Source organism: Hemitrygon akajei, chromosome 8 (genome assembly GCF_048418815.1).
Source record: "Hemitrygon akajei chromosome 8, sHemAka1.3, whole genome shotgun sequence".
NCBI lineage: Eukaryota > Metazoa > Chordata > Chondrichthyes > Myliobatiformes > Dasyatidae > Hemitrygon > Hemitrygon akajei.
Window position 1 is genome coordinate 167,096,189 of NC_133131.1, and position 21,218 is coordinate 167,117,406.

General features: G+C 45.5%; 1 protein-coding gene across 1 annotated transcript in view; it reads right to left on the bottom strand.

Annotated features, from left to right (window-relative positions):
• LOC140731484 (vasoactive intestinal polypeptide receptor-like) overlaps positions 1-21,218 on the bottom strand; it is an 84,857-nt gene that overhangs the window by 51,346 nt on the left and 12,293 nt on the right. Inside the window, exons 3-6 of the mRNA XM_073052960.1 lie at positions 12,245-12,352; positions 8,327-8,427; positions 5,289-5,386; positions 1,102-1,231 (exon numbers count right to left, since the gene is read on the bottom strand). Coding sequence (XP_072909061.1) covers positions 1,102-1,231; positions 5,289-5,386; positions 8,327-8,427; positions 12,245-12,352 — 437 coding nt within the window. The remainder of the gene's footprint in view (positions 1-1,101; positions 1,232-5,288; positions 5,387-8,326; positions 8,428-12,244; positions 12,353-21,218) is intronic.

Here is a 21,218-nt window from a genome sequence, read left to right on the forward strand (position 1 = left end):
CCTAAACACAGACACTCAGTGTTCTAGGAACAGCTTCTTCCCCTCCGCCATCAGATATCTGAATGGACCATGAACATTACCTCACTTATATAATTTTTAATATATTTTTAATTATGATTTATAGAATATTTCTATGTATTGCACTGTACTGCTGCCCTGGAACAACAAACTTCACGTCTGTCGGTAATAGAAAACTTGACTCTGATCCTGCCTGGTTTTCATTGCTCCTGTGCAGACATGTACTTGCTCATATGACAATAAACCTGACATACCGTAAGCAACCTCCATTTCAAACTTGTACACCCAATATTTCACTCAAGCCTCTGCAGCTCCTAACCCTCTCCCCACCTGGAATCTTTGCTCCTTCCGGCAGCCCTGCATGACTGTTAAACCCCAACAATGGTTCCACCAAACCCCAGGACACCTGCGTAGCTTGTCTTGAACCCCCTGATGTTCCTTGCCCTGCACTGACTGACCTTTGTCTGCACCCCGTGCTCTCTAACAGTGCTCAGGAAGGGAATTTTGATGAATAAGTAAGGGTTAGTGAAACACAAATACAGTGCCAGCCACCCGGGTTCAATTCTCACCACTGTCTGTACAGAGTTTTATGTTCTCCCTGTAATTGCTTGGGTTTCCCCAGCTGCTCCGGTTTCCTCCCACAGTCCAAAGATGTACCGGTTAGTAGGTTAATTTGCCACATGGGAGTAATTGGGTAGTGTGGTCTCGATGGGCCGAAGGGCCTGTTACTGTACTGTACCTCTAAATAAAATAAAACCAATAGAAAAAACTGCAGAAAGATAAGGTATAAAATATAATATAAAATAAATTATTTTCTCAAGACTTTGACTGTATTTTCTGGACCCAGGTCTCTATGGTTAAATCCTAGGTTAGTTCAAAGACGTCACGGTGTGGCCGGTGGTTGCTTGAGAGGAACTTCCACTGAGATCGTGAGGTGGAAAAATGGGAATGCTTCAGGGACGTGATCAGGTCAGGAATTTTCCTTAGAATTAGCACTGGCTTGACGCAGAAGTATCCCCACTTTAAGGCATGCTCTCCTCTGAAGAGGTTGGAAATCTGGTTTGGCAGGAAGGCAGTACTTACATTTGAAGTGGAGCAGTCCGATTCAACGCCTTCGAACAGAACCAGGTCCTTGACGAAGACAGAAATGGCCCTCAGGATGAACGACAAAAAGAGGTTCATGTGGATATAATTTCGGGTGCAGCGTAACTTCCTGCAGGAAGATGAAAGTGGAATGAGTGCACTGTAAATCAGATAGCGCCTAGGCTCAGCATTCCTCCTGTACCTAACAACGTGGTCAGTGAGTGGCTTGTGGTCTTTTGTCGCAGTAGCCCATCCATTTGAAGGTTCACAGGGCTCTTCTGCACATCACAGCTGTAACACGTGGTTATTTGGGTTACTGTTGCCTTCCTGTCAGCCTGAACCAGTCTAACCAGAGGACCTCTGACCTCTCTCATTAACAAGGTGTTTTCACCCACAGATGTTTTTTGTTTTTAGCACCCACAGCTCCAATCTGCTGATGACACTACATTGATTGGCCGAATCTCAAACAATAACAAGGTAGCCTACAGAGTAAAAGTCATCACCCTGACAACTTCTCCCTCAATGTTGCAAAAACAAAGGTGCTGGTTGTGGATTACAGGAGGAATGAAGACAGACTAACCCCTATTGACATCAATGGATCTGGGGTTGAGAGGGTGAACAGCTTTAAGTTCCTCGGCATCCGCATCACCGAGGATCTCACGTGGTCTGTACACACCAGCTGTGTGGTGAAAAAAGCACAACAGCGCCTCTTTCACCTCAAACAGCTGAGGAAGTTTGGTGTGGGCCCAAAAATCCTAAGAACTTTCTACAGGGGCACAATCCTGACTGGCTGCATCACTGCCTGGAATGGGAACTGTACTTCCCTCAATCACAGGACTCTGCAGAGAGTGGTGTGGACAACCCAGCATGTTTGTGAATGTGAACTTCCCATTATTGAGGACATTTACAGAGACAGGTGTGTAAAAAGGGCCAGAAGGATCAATGGGGACCCAAGTCACCCCAACCACAAACCGTTCCAGTTGCTACCATCTGGGAAACAGTACCACAGCATAAAAGCCAGGACCAACAGGCTCCGGGACAGCTTCTTCCACCAGACCATCAGACTGATTAATTCACGCCGACACAATTGTATTTCCATGCTAGATTGACTGTCCTGTTGTACATACTATTTATTACAAATTACTAAAATTGCACATTACACATTCAGATGGAGACGTAAAGATTTTTACTCCTTATGTATGTGAAGGATGTAAGTGATCAAGTCAATTCAGTTCAATTCTCTGTAAACTCCAGAGACCATTGTACATGAAAATCCCAGGAGATCAGCAGTTTCTTACTCAAACCACCCTGTTAGGCAGCAACTATCATTCCACAGTCATATTTCTCCCTCATTCTGATGTCTGGTCTGTAGAACCGCGTGACCGTATATAAAAGGGCACCAAATAAAGCCGCCACAGGGTGCAGAAATCACAGACAAATGGAAGTTCATTGTCACAGCGTTAAAGAAACTGATGTTTGTCAGCTTGCCCACACTGCCCACTACTCTTGACGAAAGAGATTAAACAGGTTTATTTGTCACATGTGCATTGCAACATACCGCAAAAAGAATCATTTGCGTCAACGCCCACGGTCCGAGAAGCGCTGTGGATGGCTCGCAAGTGTCACGATGCTTCCGGCACCAACATGTTATGCTCACAATTACTCTCCCTAATCCCAGGACCATACAACATAGGTGCAGAATCAGGCCTTTTCACCCATAGATCCTGTTCCATCATGGCTGATTTATTATCCCTCTCAACCCCGTTCTCCAGCCTTCTCCCCATCACCTATGTCTTTGCACTGTGGGAGGAGACAGGATGTGGGATCTCATTGAAACCTTTCGAGTGTTGAAAGGCCTAGACAGAGTAGATATGGAAAGGATGTTTCCTGTGGTGGGGAAATCTAAGGCAAGGGGGCACAGCCTCAGGATAGAGGGGCATCCATTTAAAATCGAGATGCGGAGAAATTTCTTAAGCCAGTGGGTGGTGAATTTGTGGAATTTGTTACCACGGGCAGCTATGGAGGCCAGGTTGTTGGGTGTATTTAAGGCAGAGATTGATGGGTTCTTGATTGGACGTGGCATCAAAGGTTATAGGGAGAAGGCTGGGAGTGGGGCTGGGGAGGGGAAAATGGATCAGCCATGATTGAATGGTGGAGCAGACACTTATGTAATCCACTGTACTGCTGCCACCAAAAAAAAATCATAACACGTGTGAGTGATGATAAGCCTCATTCTGATATAGGTGTCTATTAAGAACGGAGAGTGGGAAGGGGGCGGGGAGAAGGGAATCATGGTTGGGAAAAGGGGAAGGGAGAGGGAAGCACCAGAGAGACATTCTGTAATGATCAATAAACCAATTGTTTGTAATCAAGTGGCCTCTCCTGGTGTCTCAGGGCTGGGTGTGTCTGCTATCCTCTCACCCCCCAGCCCTCCTGCTCTCACCTGTCCCGCACCCCGCCACCCTCGACATTCCCAACATCATTTGCTCCCGCCAGATTTACACACTCACTCTGTGCTCCACATTGATAAATACAGTACCGCGCAAACATCTTTGGCCCCCGAGCTACTCCCAGGTTCCTGAGACTTTAGCACAGTACTGTAACTCACACAGAACACAGGTAATATTACCACAAATATTCCATACACATGAGCTGAAAGCACACATCACCGGACTCAAGGTCAGCTTCGAACCAACTGTTATAAGTCTACTGTAAGATAAGATGGGACTCCTGATCTCACAGTCTACCTGATTATGTTCTTTCACCTGCACCACACTTTCTCTGTAGCTGTAGCACTTTATTCTGCACTCTGTTGTTGCTTTTCCCTGTACCACCCCGCTGTGCTGATGTAGTGAACTGGATGGAATGCAAAACTAAGTTTTTTCCCCCCCCCCCAATGTAGCCCGGTACATGTGACAATAAGAAACCAATTTACCATTTACCTGCAGTGTTTGGGTGTATGGGGTGTCCAGGGAGGGGTAGCACTTCTGGTGAGGGTTTTGCTGTGTCCATTCTGGGGCAGCTCACTCACCTTTGGTCCCCACTGGACACTCAGACTCCAAGGAGCTGTTTGTATGCGACAGCGGCCACACCCCTGCTCGCTTCGACGGGTGGGCTAAAACAGGTGAGGGTAGCCGGTGGGCCCCATACCCTGGTGAGAGAGGGACACACCTGTCCTAGCACGTGAAGTCAGCCCCGGCAGACTGGGCGGATGAGGTCTACAGTGGGATCTAACAGGAGGAGATTCTGCAACGCTCTGTGGAGAGCGACGGGTACAACAAGGCACAGAGAATAAGTCATGGTCAACCACTACAACCAAGGAAGACCCCAGTTGTGTTGACTGCTCGTATCTCTGGACCTGGAATTTGAGGACGAGAGAGTGGACCTACCCCCGTGAGATAGTTTTATCTACATTAAAACTCTCCTGCACAGGCTTCAAAGTCACCGTCAGGTAGGACAGACAACCCACTCAGCCACTCGAACACTGGTGAAGAACTCCATCGGGGGCCGTGGGGAAATGAATGAATAAACACAAGAGATTCTGGCAGATGCAGACGCTGGAAATCCAGAGCAACACACACAAAATGCCGGAACAACTCGGTCAGGCAGCATCAGTTTGGAGGAGCAACATCTCATATTCCACTGGGCTAGCCTCCAATCCGATGGAACGAACTCTAATTTCTCTAGCTTACAATAATTTCTAACTCCGCCCCCCCCCTTTACCAGTACCCACTCTGGCCCCCATCCTGTATCTTCTCCTCACCTGCCTATCAGCTCCCCTGGAGAGACTCCTCCTTCCCTTTCTTCCTTGGTTCAGTTTCCTCCCCAACTAGATTCCTTCTTTTACTTATCACCTTCCTGCTTCTCACTTCATTCCCCTCCCCACCCACCTGGCTTCACCTTCTAGTTGTACTCCTTTCCCTCACCTACCTTCTTACTCCGGCTTCTTCCCCCTTCCTTTTTTTTTGTTCTGATGAGGGTTTCAGCCTGAAATGTCAACTGTCTATTCCGGTTCCGTGGATGCTACCTGACCTGCTGAGTCCCCCCTGAATTGTGAGTGTGTTGCTTGAGAACTTGTGCATTGCCTTTCATTGGCCTTGAGTTTCGAACCGGTCAAGGGAGCGTACCTAAAGATCTGCTTTGGGTGCAATGGAACTGCGCCCACGACAAAGCCATTGACATCCTACCTGAAGCTGCAAAGGATGACAATAGCCACGGTCAGGGAGATGAGGGACAAGCTGTGCCCAATGGTGTAACTTGTCATCACCACTTGGTATAACTGTTTCTGAGGGGTAGAAGAAACACTCTCATCATTAATGATGTCTCTCACACACATCCACAAATAAAATCCACCTTGATGGATTTATTATCCCTCTCAGCCCCCCACAACTTCTGACCCCCTTTACTAATGAAGAACCTATCGAACTCCATCTTAAATATACCCAATGCAATGACTTGGTTTCAACGGCCATCTGTGGCAATGAATTCCACAGACTCACCATCCTCTGGCTAAGGAAATTCCTCCTCATCTCTGTTCTAAAGGGATGTCCTTCTATACTGAAGCTGTGCCCTCTGGTCTTAGATTCTCCCACTTTTGGAAACATCATCTCCTTATCTACTCTATCTAGATTATAGACCCTTCAATATTTGATAGGGTTCAATGAGATCCTCCCTCATTCAAACACTCTTCGTATGCTAACCCTTTCATTCCTGTGATCCTTCTCGTGAACCTTCTCTAGTCCCTCTCCAATGTCAGCACATCCTTTCTCAGGTAAACTTCTCATAATATTCCAAATGTAGTTTGACAAATGACGAGGCTTTGATTTCTGCGCTTCCTGCTCCCTGTAGAATGTGTTGCATTTAAACATCTTAAGAGTCCACATGCATAGCTCTCTGAAGGTAGCTGGACAAATCAATAAGTTGGTAAAGGTGGCATAAGGCATGCTTGAATACATATTTTATTCGTCAAGGTATTGAGTTCAAGAGTCAGGAAGTAAATTTGTAGTTCTATAAAACTCTGGTCAGGCTGCATCTGGGGCATTGACTACTGTTCTGGTCACCCCATTGTAGGACAGATGTGGAGGCACTGAAGGAGGTGCAGAAAGGATGCTGTTTGGATTATAGGGCATATGCTATAAGAAGAGGTTGGAAAAAGTTGGATTGTTTTTTCTGCAGTGGTGGAGGCTGAGGGGAGACCTGATCGACCTTTGATTGATGTAAGATTATGAGAGACATAGACCGAGTAGGCTGAGGTCTCGTTATCCCAGGGTTGAAATGTCTAATACCAAAGGTCATACGTTTAGGCGGCAAATCCAATGGACAAGTGTGATCAACTTTGACAGTCTCCTCCCTTTCTGGACAGAGGTATTCCCCCTACATTAATTCCCTTGCCAAGTTTCCTCCCTCGACCTCCTAGCCACCCTGTGTCCCACTGCCCCTTAAGGGTAGCGTCCGAGTAGTAACTGGGTTAGTAATCTAGAGGTCTGGACCAAGTTCAAATTCTGCCACAGAAAATGCAAACTTAAAGTCAGTTACGGCATCAAAGGTTATGGGGAGAAGGCTGAGGAATGGGATTGAGGAGGGGAAAAAAGGATCAGCCATGAAGAATGGTGGAGCTATTGGGCTAAATGGCCTAATTCTGCTCCTCTGTTTTATGGTCTTATGGTTTAATCTAGAGTTTTTCTGGGGGGGGATGAAGGTGGAGGGCGGTGGTAGGGTGGGTGGACGTGGAGGGGAAGATGCAAGGAACGTTATGCCACCAGGTTCCTTTAGAAGGGTAAATTTACTGTCTGGTGTATATACAGGGTCCAGAGGCTCTGCAGATGCTGGAAATCTTGAGCAACATAGAAAATGCTCGAGGAACTCAGCAGGTCAGGCGGCGTCTATGGAGAGGAATAAACAGTCGACTGTTCAGGCTGGGACCCTTCATCCTTTCCAGTGCTGAAATGTCGACTGTACCGTCTCCATTGATGGTGCCTGACCCGCTGAGGTGACGCATGCTCACCTGACTGCTAAAGGCCAGGTTTGAACATGGGACCGTACAGTTCAGGAGTAGGACCTTCAGCCCCTCCATGTCTGTACTAACCCCATTTGTCTGCATGTGATCCATTTCTTTGTTCCCATCCGTGTTCATTTCAATTACTCCTCTAACCGCTCTCTCCTTTAGAAGGTTTTTTTGGGGGGAAATCTGCTTCAACCTCCATTTCCAAGTTCAAGTTCAAGCTGATTGTTATTCAACCATACCTATGAATACAGTCAAACTAAACAATGTTCCTCTTGGGCCAAGGTGTAAAACACAGTACCAACAATCACACACAGAAAGACAGTCACAAAAAATATATAGCCCATGTCCCTGAGTGTCACGGCCTGTAGATTGACGGTGCATGGGATGTTGTCCTGGAGCCACGTTTCCATTGATATATTTGGCATTTTAACTGCCACCGCTAGGAATCTCTGCCTTTAGCTGATGTAGTAATTATACCAACAACACACAAGCTATCCCTACATCAGACAATCCTGACAGAGGGATAGGGTATTTCACATCCAAGGAGGTGTATAGGAGTGAGATAGATCATCTAGTTGAACAACCTTGCACTCAATGTCAGTAAAACCAATGAACTGATTGTGGACTTCAGGAAGATGAAGTCAAGGGAACACACATCAGATGTTATTAAGGGGTTAGCAGTGGGAAGGATGAGGGGCTTCGAGATCTTTGGTGTCGACATCTCTTAAGATCTACCCTGGGTCCAAAACATATGAAGAAGGCACATCAGCAGCTACACTTCACTAGGAGTCTGAGGAGATGTGGTATGTCACCAAAGACTCTTGGAAGTTTCTACAGATGTACCATGGAGAGCATTCTGACCATCCGGTATGCAGGCTCCAACGTGCAGGATCAGAAAAAGCTGCAGAGTTGTAAACTCAACCAGCTCCGTCATGGGCACTGGACTCCTCACCATCAAGACACCCTTCTATGTCGATGCTTCAAGAAGGCGGCATCACTCCTGAAGGACCCTCACCAGCCAAGACATGCCCCCTTCTCATTGCTACCATCAGGGAGGTGGTACAGGAGCCTGAAGACTCAACATTTTAGGAACAGTTTCTTCCTCTCCACCAGAATGTCTGAATGGTCTATGAACCTTACTATTTAGCAGTATTTAGTAGTCACTGATTCTCAGGAACGGTCAACAATGTTCAGCCAGGCTCTGACTGGAGGCAGACAAACCTGATCGCCGGGTAGAGAGCCGTTGTTAATTTCACAGACATCTAAATAGGACAACGAGAGCTCAGTCCACCCTGTGCTCGTGCAGTTCCTGCTGACATTGGCTGCAAGACAAACAGTTTGTGTGGGTTAATTCATTTGGGGCAGAGACTGATCAGTGATGCATCAACAAATTGCTTATCTGCAGCTTGATAAAACAGAAGTTTTTACAGGATTTGGGAGTCTAGCACTGGGTTAGCGAGAAAGGAACACTCTCTTCTCACAACTACCACCAGGTTCAGGAGCAATTGTTACATCAAGAAAAGTAAACAACTCAAGAAAATGAACCTCAAAGAAGTTCATATACGTACTTTGATAATAAGTTTTCTTTGAACTTCGAAGAACTGGCATGGGTAACCACTCACCTCACTGAACTGAGGGTGGTAAATATGTGGAATTTGTTGCCATGAGCGGCTGTGGGGGCCAAGTCATTGGGTGTATTTAAGGCAGAGATAGATAGGTTCTTGATTGGCCAGGGCATCAAAGGGTACGGGGTGAAAGCAGGAGAGTGGGGATGACTGGAAGAACTGGGTGAGCCCATGATTGATTGGCAGAGCAGACTCGATGGGCTGAATGGCTTACGTCTGCTCCTATATCTTATGGTCTTATGGTCTACCTGATTCCACAACTTATAGACGCACTTTCAAGGACTCTACAACTTAAGTTCTCAGTATTATTTACTTAGTTTTTTGTACTTGCACATTGGTTGTTTGGCAATCAATGTTTCTTTATTTATCTTTTCATTGATTCTGTTGTATTTCTTGGCTCTATTGTGAATGCCCACAAAGATTAATCTCAGGGAAGTATATGGTGACATATAAAGAACATACTTTATGATAATAAATTTGCTTTGAACTTCAAAACTGTCATTTATATCCCAGCCAGGAAATACAGAATACAGGGTTAATGACAGAATTCTACAGTGTGGAGGAACATCGGGATCTTGGTGTCCACGTCTATAGATCCCTCAAACTTTCTGCACAAGTTGAAAGGGTTGTTCAGAATGTGTATGGTGCATTTGCCTTCATTAGTTGGGGGACTGAGTTCAAGAGCCAGGGGGTGATGTTGCAGCTCTATAAAAGCCTGGTCAGACCACACTTGTATTCAGTTCTGGTCACTTCATTTTAGGAAGGATGTGGAAGCTTTAGAGAGGGTGCAGAGGAGATTTACCAGGATGCTACTTGGATTAGACAGCATGTCTTATGAGGATAGATTAAGTGAGCAAGGGCTTTTCTCTTTGGAGTGAAGGGGGAGGAGAAGAGACTTGCTAGAAATGCACAAGATGGTAAGAGGCATTGAGTGGATGCCAAAGGATTTTTTTGTCAGGACGAAAATGGCTAAAATGAGAAGGCATAATTTTAAGGAGATTGGAAGAAATTACAGGGAGAGGATGGCAAGGATAAATTTTCTTTATGTTCACACAGAGAGTGTTAGGCACGTGAATGGCTCTGCCAGATGCTGTGGTAAAGGTACATATATTAGGGGCATTGAAGAGACTCTTAGGTAGGCATATGAGTGATAGAAAATGGAGGGCTGTGTGAGAGGGAAGGGTTAGGTTGATCCTGGGATCAGCACAACATCGTGGGCTGAACTCACACCGTGCTGTAATGTTGTACGTAAGCAGTTGTAGGAAGTCAGAGCAGGGTTCTGTCTTGATGACATTCTACAACGGTGTTGCAGCAAACCAATTCACTGTCAATGTAATAGGCAAGAGTACTAGATACAGCAAGGGCACTCAGACCTGAGAACGTGGCAGTCGTGGCAATGAAGAGCAGGGCTCTATCTCCAGCCGTGCCTCCAGCCAAAATGTTCTAATTCAGATACAAGACTGGCACCTAGCCAATCAAAGGTTGTCCAGCCTGGTCCTGTCCACAAGTCATTTTTCTTATTGAGACAGGCCTTCCCAGCCCTTTGAGCCAGCTGCCCAGCAACTCCTGATTTAACCCTAGCCTAACCACAGGACAATTTACAATGACCAATTAACTCTGTAACTGGTACGTCTGTGGACTGTGGGAGGAAACCAGAGCACCCGGAGAAAACCCACACATTCCATGGAGAGGACGAGCAGACTCCTTACAGATGATGTCAGAATCGAACTCTAAGCTCCGATGCCCCGAGATGCTACCACCCAGCTAGTCCTCAGTTGGCAGAACGATGCCAGCAGTAATCAGTAGTACTCAGTGATGTTCCTACCACTCCAGATCTCTCAGCTGCTGTCACAGCTTAGTAGAGCAACTTCTCTGCACATGGCCAGAAGTAACTACAGAGAGTTGTGGGCACAGCTCGGCACATCACGGGCCCCGCAACAAATGGACTCACTTTGAAGGACTCTTCTGCTCAAGTTCTTGATATTTATTGTTTATTTATTTATTTTTGTATTTGCACAGTTTGTTGACTTTTGCACCTTGGTTGTTGGCCCATCCAGTTGGCTGCAGTTTTTCATTGATTCTGTTGTATGTCCTGGACTCACTGTGAATGCCCGCAAGAAAGCAGACCCTAGGATTGTGTATGGTAACATATGTACACCTTAATAATAAATTTACTTTGAACGATTGAGCTTTGAGCACCACCTCTAGACGCTGTCTAACCTTTGAAAGCCGTCTCTCCTCCACCTCTAGACTGTCTAGGCCTCTCGCTGCCTTGGTAAAACAGTCAGGACTCTGTCCACTGGGGAAGTCGGAGGACTGTTGCCTGCGAAATTAATGGAGGCCGCAACCCTGGAGATGGCCTGTCTATGTGTGTGAGTGGGTGGGTCAGTCAGAGGGAGGAAGGGGGCTTGTTTTGCTGTATTATTGATGGTATGTTCTGTTTTTTGATGTCCCGCTGAAGATGATGGGCAAGCTACACTGGCACCAGAATGTGTACTGACACTTGCCCCCAACTTGTCCTTAGGTTGTGTTGGTCATCGATACAAATCACTCATCTCACTGTATATGTGATTAATAAAGCTAATCTGGGTAGAGTGGGTGGAGCTTAGGAGGACGATGGCGCCTAACAGCGACTCCTTTGCTTGCATCTTTGGGAACAACTTTATTTCGATCTTTAATATCTCTTTTTTTCCCCCCTTTCGAGGTTCTTTTGAAGGCCCTGTCCTGGAGTTACACGCTGACATCGGTTCTTTGCGGAAACGGGACCCGCCCTCAGGGCCTCACGACCGGCCGCCTGTCAATATGGCGAGGACGCGGCCTGGAATACTAGCGCGCCTACTGGGTGTCGCATTTCCATGGCTCTGGAGGTAGGTGGATTCGGGGCCGGTGCCGCCGCTTGATGCGTCATGGGAGCACACGGAAGATCGTAAGCAGCGAGCTGGCTGCGTGCCCAGAGACCCGAGATCTTTGGGCACAGAGCTCAGAAAAAGCGACGCAAAAGACTTTTAACACCAGAAATCAGTGAGTTATTTTGTTATGTCTCCCCTCTCACTGTGAAACGGGAACACCTCTTTTTCCCTTATTAGGGAGAGAGAGCGAGAACCTGTGGTGTGTCAAATTACCGGGTGAACGAGTAGTCTTTGGGGTGCTGCAAGTCTGTGTCTTTACTGATGGTTTGTTGCATGCTTGAGTGCTCGATAGGGGGCACTGATGGTGCTGGTAGGGGTGGGGGGTATGTTGTTTTGCTGCTGTTTACGCATGGGTGGGGCAGCTGGGGGGGCTTTGGGGTTCTAACATTTAACTGTCATTCATTCTTTGGGGCACTCTGTTTTCGTGGATGTTTGCGAAATAAAAGAATTTCAGGATGTATATTGTATACGTTTCTCTGACATTAAATTAATTAATCCTTTGGCATTAAGAATGGTCACTGGCCAACGAGATGCTGAGACAAAAGGCAGCACAAGTCTTCACAGGCCAATAAGATGCCGACAGAAGACAGCAAACCTTAAGTTACCTTCAGTGTTGAAGAAAATGCCAGGAAACTGTGGACAAGGCATTACAACCGTCTCCCCAACTCTTGCGTGACGCCAACAGTTTATATCGTCCCACATTCCTCTGCATCCTGAAAATAAGCACAGTTGCTCTTAAAAATCTTTTAGATCTCAAGCCATTAGATTTCAAAAGCAGGTTTCAAGTTTAATTTCTTGGAAAGCACAACCTGAAGATCAGAGGGTGGCAGAGGTTGTAGCTGGAGTCCTGGACTAGGAGAAAGTCCCCACAGATTGTAAAATGCCACACGCGCCCTTTCACAATGAAATTGTTGCAGCTTTATAAAATTCTACTTAGGCCTCATATGGAGTAGTACCGTGCTCAGTTGTGGTCGCCCCACTGGATGACCAGAAGGATATCAAGGGTTTGGAGAGATGCAGAAGAGGATGTTGTCTGGTGTTGTGTATTTAATATTTCAGTAACATTGCAGGATATAGTGCTTGATTAAGCCTTCTTGTTCATTTAAATAATCCAATACAGTTTATATGTAAAATTATGTGAATGGCATACGTTATTACACCACCATGTCACAGATGTGTGTCTCACTAAGAGCAAAATGAAACTAAGATCCACTCTCCTAGGCCCCATTCTTTTTCTTGCAGCTAGTTTTATATTTTGGAGTTACAAAACATAACAGACCATGTGCCTCTGACGAGAGGCTGGACAAACTTGGGCTGTTTTCTCTGGAGCGACGGAGACTGAGGGAAGATCTGATAGAAGCATAGATTGAGTAGGCAGACAGCATCTTTTTCCCAGGGTTGAAATGCTTACCATCAGAGGTCATGCATTTAAGGTGAGAGGGGGTAAGTTAAAATGAGATTTGAGTGAGGGGCAGTTTTTTCCCCCCACAGAGAGTGGTAGGTGCCTGGAATGTGTGGTGCTAGAGGCAAATATATTAGGGTTTTTTTAAGAGCCATTAAGTGTGCACGTGGATATGAGCATAATGGAAAGATCTGGACATTGCGTAGGCTGAGGGGATTAGGTTAGTTGGCCATTTGATTAGTAATTTAATTGGTTCAGCACACCATTGTGGGCCGAAGGGCCTTTTCCATGCTGTACCGTTCTATGTTCCATGTCCTAAATGACTTCTGTCTGTATTGGCTCCCAGGACAAGCCCAGTGCTGGACCTTGTCTACAGACTGTGGAGCTAAGTGCTACCAATGATGAGACACCAAGCATTGCCAGGACAAAACTTTGGACACATCTATCCTCCGAGTTCATGTTCAAAAGGAAGCTCTCTTGGTTCCTTGGTATTTTCCCCACACTGCTGAATCCGTTTACTTGTTCCACTATCGTATTACCCATTGTGGAGAAATTGGTTTCTGTTCACGCCAACATTACACTATTGAATAATCCCCTAGTACCATAACATAGACTGTTAACCTCAGCCTACCTTGTCATTGCCTTACATCTTATTGACTGCCTAGACCTATAACGCTTTTTTCTGCATTCTGTTACTGTTTTATCTTGTGCTACAGAAACATCTTGAGATCCAGGCTCATAACTCGTAGAAAGTGACTAGACTTGTTAAGCAGGCTCAAGTCAAGAGGTTATGTTGCAACTTTATAAAACTGGTTAGTCTACATCTGGAGAACTGCCTAGTGTTGTGGTTGGACCACTATAGGAAGGATGTTGAGGTTTTGGAGAGGGTGCAGAAGAGGCTTATCAGGATGCTGCCTGGTTTAGTGGGCATGAGAGGCTGGATAAACTTGGACTGTTTTCTCCGGAGCACCAGAGCCTGAGGAGAGATCTGAAAGATGTTTTTAAGATTATGAGAGGCATAGGTAGAGTGGACAGAGAGTATTTGTTTCCCAGGGCTGAAATGTCAAATACCAGAGGGTGAGAGGGGGTAGGTTCAAGGGGATATGAGGGGTAAGTTTTGTTTTTACTCAGAGAGTGGTGGATGTCTGGAATGTTCTGCCTGCTATGGTGGTAGAGACAAATACATTGGAAGCTTTTAAGAGATGTTTGGATAGGTTTGTGGATGTAAGGAAGATGGAGGGATATGGACATTGTGTAGGTAGGAGGGATTAGTGTTTAGTGTTTGGGTGTTATTGATTTGCTTTTTAGCTGGATCAGCACTACAGTGTGGGCTGAATGGCCTGTCCTGTGTTGTACTGTTCGATGTTCCATGTATCTCAACGTACTGTCATATTGAAATTATCTGTATGGATGGCATGCAAAGTTTTTCCACTAGTCCATGCCAGACTATTATTCTGCCTCATTCCATCAACCCTCAACAGGACTATGCCCTGCATACCCATCCCATCCATGTAGCTATCCAAACTCCTCTTAAAATACACCTGTCACTTCCACTGGCAATCTGTTCCACATGCTCCCTGGCTTCTCTTGCTAAACCAATGTCGAATCCAGCTTTGTACTTCAGCCAACATATTGATTGCCCATTTCCCTCCGTCAATACTGCCTGACCTGCTGTGTTCCTCCAGCAGTTTGTGTGTGCAACCCATTTCCATATAGTCTCTTGTCTTGCACCCACTTCCTCCGCCCAGCCCTGCTTGGAAGCTAATCCTCCATTCCCTCTCCCTGTTACGTGAGGGGGTCCCTGATCCAAAACGTTGACTGCCTCCTCTTCTGCAGATGCTGCTTGCCTGACTACTCCTAGAAAGTTCGAGGAACGGGGGAGGCTGAGGGAAGAATTAGTCAAGGTGGATAACGTTATGAAGAGGTACAGGGGGTGAAATTGGATGGGGGGCAAAGGTCATAAACTTGAAGCAGTTGATGGAATAAAGTAGGAAGTTTTCACCTGGGTAGTGGGGGATGACAGAATTGATAGCTTTGTGCCCATATTTGCAGCTGATATAAAAAGATAGGTGGAGAGCAGTTAGTGCAGAGGAGCACACATCAGCGGGTCAGGCAGCATCTTTGGAAATTAATAGATAGGTGATGTTTTGGGCCGAGACCCTTCATCAGGACTGGAAAAGAAGAGGTAAGATGCCAGAATAAAAAGGTGGTGGGGGGTGGGGGGTGTGGAAGGGTAAGGACTACTGTTGTATATTCTACACTGCCTGGCCTGAACAATTGGGCCAATACTCTGCAACCTCTAAACAGCAGGATCAGTGATTCTAGACTGATCACAGCCTCTAATCCACCCCGTTCAAATTCAAAAACAAAGCACATGGAATATATTGTCATGAGGTGTCAGCAAGACCAGTGTCCAATATCCATGTCGCAGGCTGTCTACTAGGCCCAAAAAGGTCAAGTGTGTGTCACCTGGATCAATATTGCTTTCTTAATAAGAAACAAACATTCTTCACTTTATGTGGGAGGCATCAAGCTTCAAACACTCAAGAGATACTGAGGACTTTACAATGGTAACAGGGAAATACTGAGAAGGGATAACACTCACGCTTCTCCCCCCTTTCCTTTCCAGTCCTGATGAAGGGTCTCGGCCCTTAACATCAACTGTTTATTCCTCTCCATAGATGCTGCCTGACCTTCTGAGTTCCTCCAGCATTTTGTGTGAGTGTTACCAAGATTGACAATACCATGACAGAATGGAGCCAACTCAATAAATTATGCCAAACTGACTGTGCTGGGTGAATTAATGACACACTAAAATATGACTTACTCAGACAAATATACAGTACAATTGGTAAGCGCACAAATTAAAATGATGCACATAGTTATCTTGTGCATCTATATTGGTCGTGGAAAATCAATAGGATTTTGTGTTCTTTGTAAGATAAACATTCCAAGTCAAAGTTTTAGATAGACAGATATAGATATAAAGCTAATACTACTACTACTACTACTACTAATAATAATAATAATGGGCATCCGTTAGTCTTGAGAGACCACGGATTTACGTCTTGGAAAGTTTCCAGGGTGCAGGCCTGGGCAGGGTTGTATGGAAGAACGGCAGTTGCCAAGCTGCAAGCCTCCCCTCTCCATGAAACTGATGTTGTCCAAGAGAAGGTACTGGTGTCATCGCAGAGCAATGTGTGGTTAAGTGCTTGCTCAAGTGTCCTTGCTCAAAGACACAACACGCTGCCTTAGCTGAGGCTTGAACTTGTGACCTTCAGATCACTAGACCAACGCCTTAACCACTTGGCCATGCTGTAGATATAGCGAGAGATAGGTAGCTATGCATAGATATCTATGCATATCTATAAATAGAGGGGTTACCTACAGTCCTCTATTTTTCTAAGCTTCACGTACCTATCCCGGAGTCTCTTAAAAGACCCTATCTTATCCACCCCCACCACCATCGCCAGCAGCCCATTCCACACATTCACCACTCGCTGTGTAAAAAACTTATCCCTGACATCTTCTCTGTACCTACTTCCAAGCACCTTAAACCTGTGTCCTCTTGTGTTAGCCATTTCAGCCCTGGGAAAAAGCCTCTAAATATTCACATGATCAATGCCTCTTATCATCTTATACACCTCTATCAGGTCACCTCTCATCCTCCGCCGTTCCAAGGAGAAAAGACTGAGTTCACTCAACCTATTCTCATAAGGCATGCTCCCCAATTCTGGCAATATCCTTGTAAATATCCTCTGCACCCTTTCTATAGTTTCCACATCCTTCCTGTAGTGAGGTGACCAGAACTGAGCACAGTACTCCAAGTGGGGCCTGACCAGGGTCCTATATAGCTGTTACATTACCTCTTGGCTCTTAAACTCAATGCCTTCTTAACAACACTTTCAACCTGCACAGCAGCTTTGAGTGTCCTATGGACTCAGACCCCAAGATCCCTCTGATCCTCCACACTGCCAAGAGTCTTACCATTAATACTATATTCTGCCATTATATTTGACATACCAAAATGAACCACTTCACACTTACCTGGGTTGAACCCCATCTGCCACTTCTCAGCCCAGTTTTGCATCCTATCAATGTCCCGCTGTAACATCTGACAGCCCTCCACACTATCCACAACACCCTCAACCTTTGTGTCATCAGCAAATTTACTAACCCATTCCTCTACTTTATCATCCAGTTCATTTATAAAAATCACGAAGAGCAAGGGTTCCAGAACAGATCCCTGAGGCATACCACTGGTCACCAACCTCCATGCAGAATATGACACGTCTACAACCTTCTGTTGGCAAGCCAATTCTGGATCCACAAAGCAATGTCTCCTTGGATCCCATGCCTCCATATTTTCTCAATAAGCCTTGCATGGGGTACTTTGTCAAATGCCTTGCTGAAATCCATATACACTACATCTACTGCACTACCCTCATCAATGTGTTTAGTCACATCCTCAAAAAATTCAATCAGGCTCATAAGACATGACCTGCCCTTGACAAAGCTATGCTGACTATTCCTAATCATATTACACCTCTCCAAATGTTCATAAATCCTGCCTCTCAACATCTTCTCCATCAACTTACCAACCACTGAAGTAAGACTCACTGGTCTATAATATCCTGGGCTATCTCTACTCCCTTTCTTGAATAAGGGAACAACATCTGGAACCCTCCAATCCACCGGAACCTCTCCCATCCCCATTGATGATGCAAAGATCATTGCCACAGGCTCAGCAATCTCCTCCCACACTTCCCACAGTAGCCTGGGGTACATCTCGTCCGGTCCTGGAGACTTATCCAACGTGATGCTTTCCAAGAGCTCCAGCACATCCTCTTTCTTAATGTCTATATGTCAATCTTTTCAATCCACTGTAAGTCATCCCTACAATCGGAAAGATCCTTTTCCGTAGTGCACACTGAAGTAAAGTATTCATTAAGTACCTCTGCTGTCTCCTCCGGTTCCATACACACTTTCCCACTGTCACACTTTGATTGATCCTATTCTCTCACGTCTTATCCTGTTATCACCTCTTATCCTCTTGCTCATACTTATCCACATACTTGTAGGCTGCCTTGGGGTTTTCCTTAATCCTGCTCATGTCCCCTTCCTGCCCTCCTAATTTCATTCTTAATCTCCTTCCTACTAGCCTTTTAATCTTCTAGATCTCTATCGTTGCCTAGTTTTTTTTGAACCTTTCATAAGCTTTTCTTTTCTTTTTGACTAGAATTTCAACATGTACATTTCTCCCCTCTCCATGCAACTGATGCTGTCCAAGAGAAGGGCAAGGGCAGCTTGGTACTGGTGTCATCACAGAGCAATGTGTGGTTAAGTGCTTGCTCAAGTGTCCTTGCTCAAAGACACAGCATGCTGCCTTAGCTGAGGCTTGAACTTGTGACCTTCAGCTCAATAGACCAATGCCTTAACCACTTGGCCACACTGTAGACATAGCGAGAGATTGGAAGCTATGCATAGATATCTATCTCTATCTATCGTAGTAATTTTATGTATTGCCTTGAACTGCTGACGCAAATAAAACCAAATTTCATGACACATCTGAGTGATGATAAACCTGATTCTGATATAACCATATAACAATTACAGCACAGAAACAGGCCATCTCAGCCCTTCTAGTCCATGCCGAACGCTTACTCTCACCTAGTCCCACTGACCCGCACCCAGCCCATAACCCTCCATTCCTTTCCTGTCCATATATCTATCCAATTTTACTTTAAATGACAATATCGAACCTGCCTCCACCACTTCTACTGGAAGCTCGTTACACACAGCTACCACTCTCTGAGTAAAGAAGTTCCCCCTTGTGTTACCCCTAAACTTTTACCCCTAACTCTCAACTCATGTCCCCTTGTTTGAATCTCCCCTATTCTCAATGGAAAAAGCCTATCCATGTCAACTCTATCTATCCCCCTCATAATTTCAAATACCTCTATCAAGTCCCCCCTCAACCTTCTACGCTCCAAAGAATAAAGATCTAACTTGTTCAACCTTTCTCTGTAACTTAGGTGCTGAAACCCAGGTAACATTCTGGTAAATCTTCTCTGTACACTCTCTATGGGTCTCTATTGTGGACTGAAAGTGGGAAAAGGGGAAGGGAGAGTGGGAAATGCCACAGGGACACTATCATCAGTAAATCATTGTTTGGAATCAAATGACCTTGCCTGGTGTCTCAGGGCTGGGTGTGTCTGCACCTGCACCACCCCATCCCTAGCACTCCTTGTCTGCCATCTGCCTTATGTGCCTAAGACTTTTGTCAGTACTGTACATAAACTAATGCTGACAAACCAATGTGCAAATGAACAAATAATACTGAGCACATGAGCTGTCGAGTCCTTGAAAGTGAGTCTGTGTTGGAATCAGTTCATTGTTGAGGTGAGTGAAGTTATCCACGCTGGTTCAGGAGACTGATGGTCAAGGGGTAACACCTGTTCCTGAACCTGGTGGTGTGGGACCTAAGGCTCCTGTACCTCCTAGAAACATAGAAAATAGGTGCAGGAGTAGGCCATTCAGCCCTTTGCTCCTGCCCCATTGCAGCAGCAAGAAGGGAGCATGGCCCAGATGGTGGGGTCCTTGAAGATGGATGTTGCTTTCTTGTGCCAGTGCTCCTTGTAAATGTGCTCAATGGTGGGATGGGCTTTCCCTGTGATGGACTGACAGTGCCCACCACTTTCTAAATCTGGGCATTTGGTGTTTTCATACCAGGCCATGATGCAACCAGTTTCACTGTGTATTCACAGAAGTTTGTCAAAACTTTAAATGACTTGTTGAATCTGTGCAAACTTCTAAGAAAGTAAAATGTCTTTGTGATGGATCCTTCTGGAATCAATTTCACAAAATTTTAGAAACATAGAAGACCTACAGCACAATACAGGCCCTTCAGCCCACAATGCTGTGCTGAACATGTACTTACTTTAGAAATTACCTAGGGTTACCCATAGCCCTCTATTTTTCTAAGCTTCACGTACCTATCCCGGAGTCTCTTAAAAGATCCTATCTTATCCACCCCCACCACCATCGCCAGCAGCCCATTCCACACATTCACCACTCGCTGTGTAAAAAACTTATCCCTGACATCTTCTCTGTACCTACTTCCAAGCACCTTAAACCTGTGTCCTCTCGTGTTATCCATTTCAGCCCTGGGAAAAAGCCTCTAAATATTCACATGATCAATGCCTCTTATCATCTTATACACCTCTATCAGGTCACCTCTCATCCTCCGCCGTTCCAAGGAGAAAAGACCGAGTTCACTCAACCTATTCTCATAAGGCATGCTCCCCAATTCAGGCAATATCTTGTAAATATCCTCTGCACTCTTTCTATAGTTTCCACATCCTTCCTGTAGTGAGGTGACCAGAACTGAGCACAGTACTCCAAGTGGGGCCTGACCAGGGTCCTATATAGCTGTTACATTACCTCTTGGCTCTTAAACTCAATGCCTTCTTAACAACACTTTCAACCTGCACAGCAGCTTTGAGTGTCCTATGGACTCGGACCCCAAGATCCCTCTGATCCTCCACACTGCCAAGAGTCTTATCATCAATACTATATTCTGCCATTATATTTGACATACCAAAATGAATCACTTCACACTTATCTGGGTTGAACTCCATCTGCCACTTCTCTGCCCAGTTTTGCATCCTATCGATGTCCCGCTGTAACCTCTGACAGCCCTCCACACTATCCACAACACCCCCAACCTTTGTGTCATCAGCAAATTTACTAACCCATCTCTCTACTTTATCATCCAGTTCATTTATAAAAATCACAAAGAGTAAGGGTTCCAGAACAGATCCCTGAGGCACATCACTGGTCACCAACCTCCATACAGAATATGCCCGTCTACAACCTTCTGTTGGCAAGCCAATTCTGGATCCACAAAGCAATGTCTCCTTGGATCCCATGCCTCCTTACTTTCTCAATAAGCCTTGCATGGAGTACTTTGTCAAATGCCTTGCTGAAATCCATATACACTACATTTACTGCTCTTCCTTCATCAATGTGTTTAGTCACATCCTCAAAAAATTCAATCAGGCTCGTAAGGCATGACCTGCCCTTTACAAAGCCATGCTGACTATTCCTAATCATATTACGCCTCTCCAAATGTTCATAAATCCTGCCTCTCAACATCTTCTCCATCAACTTACCAA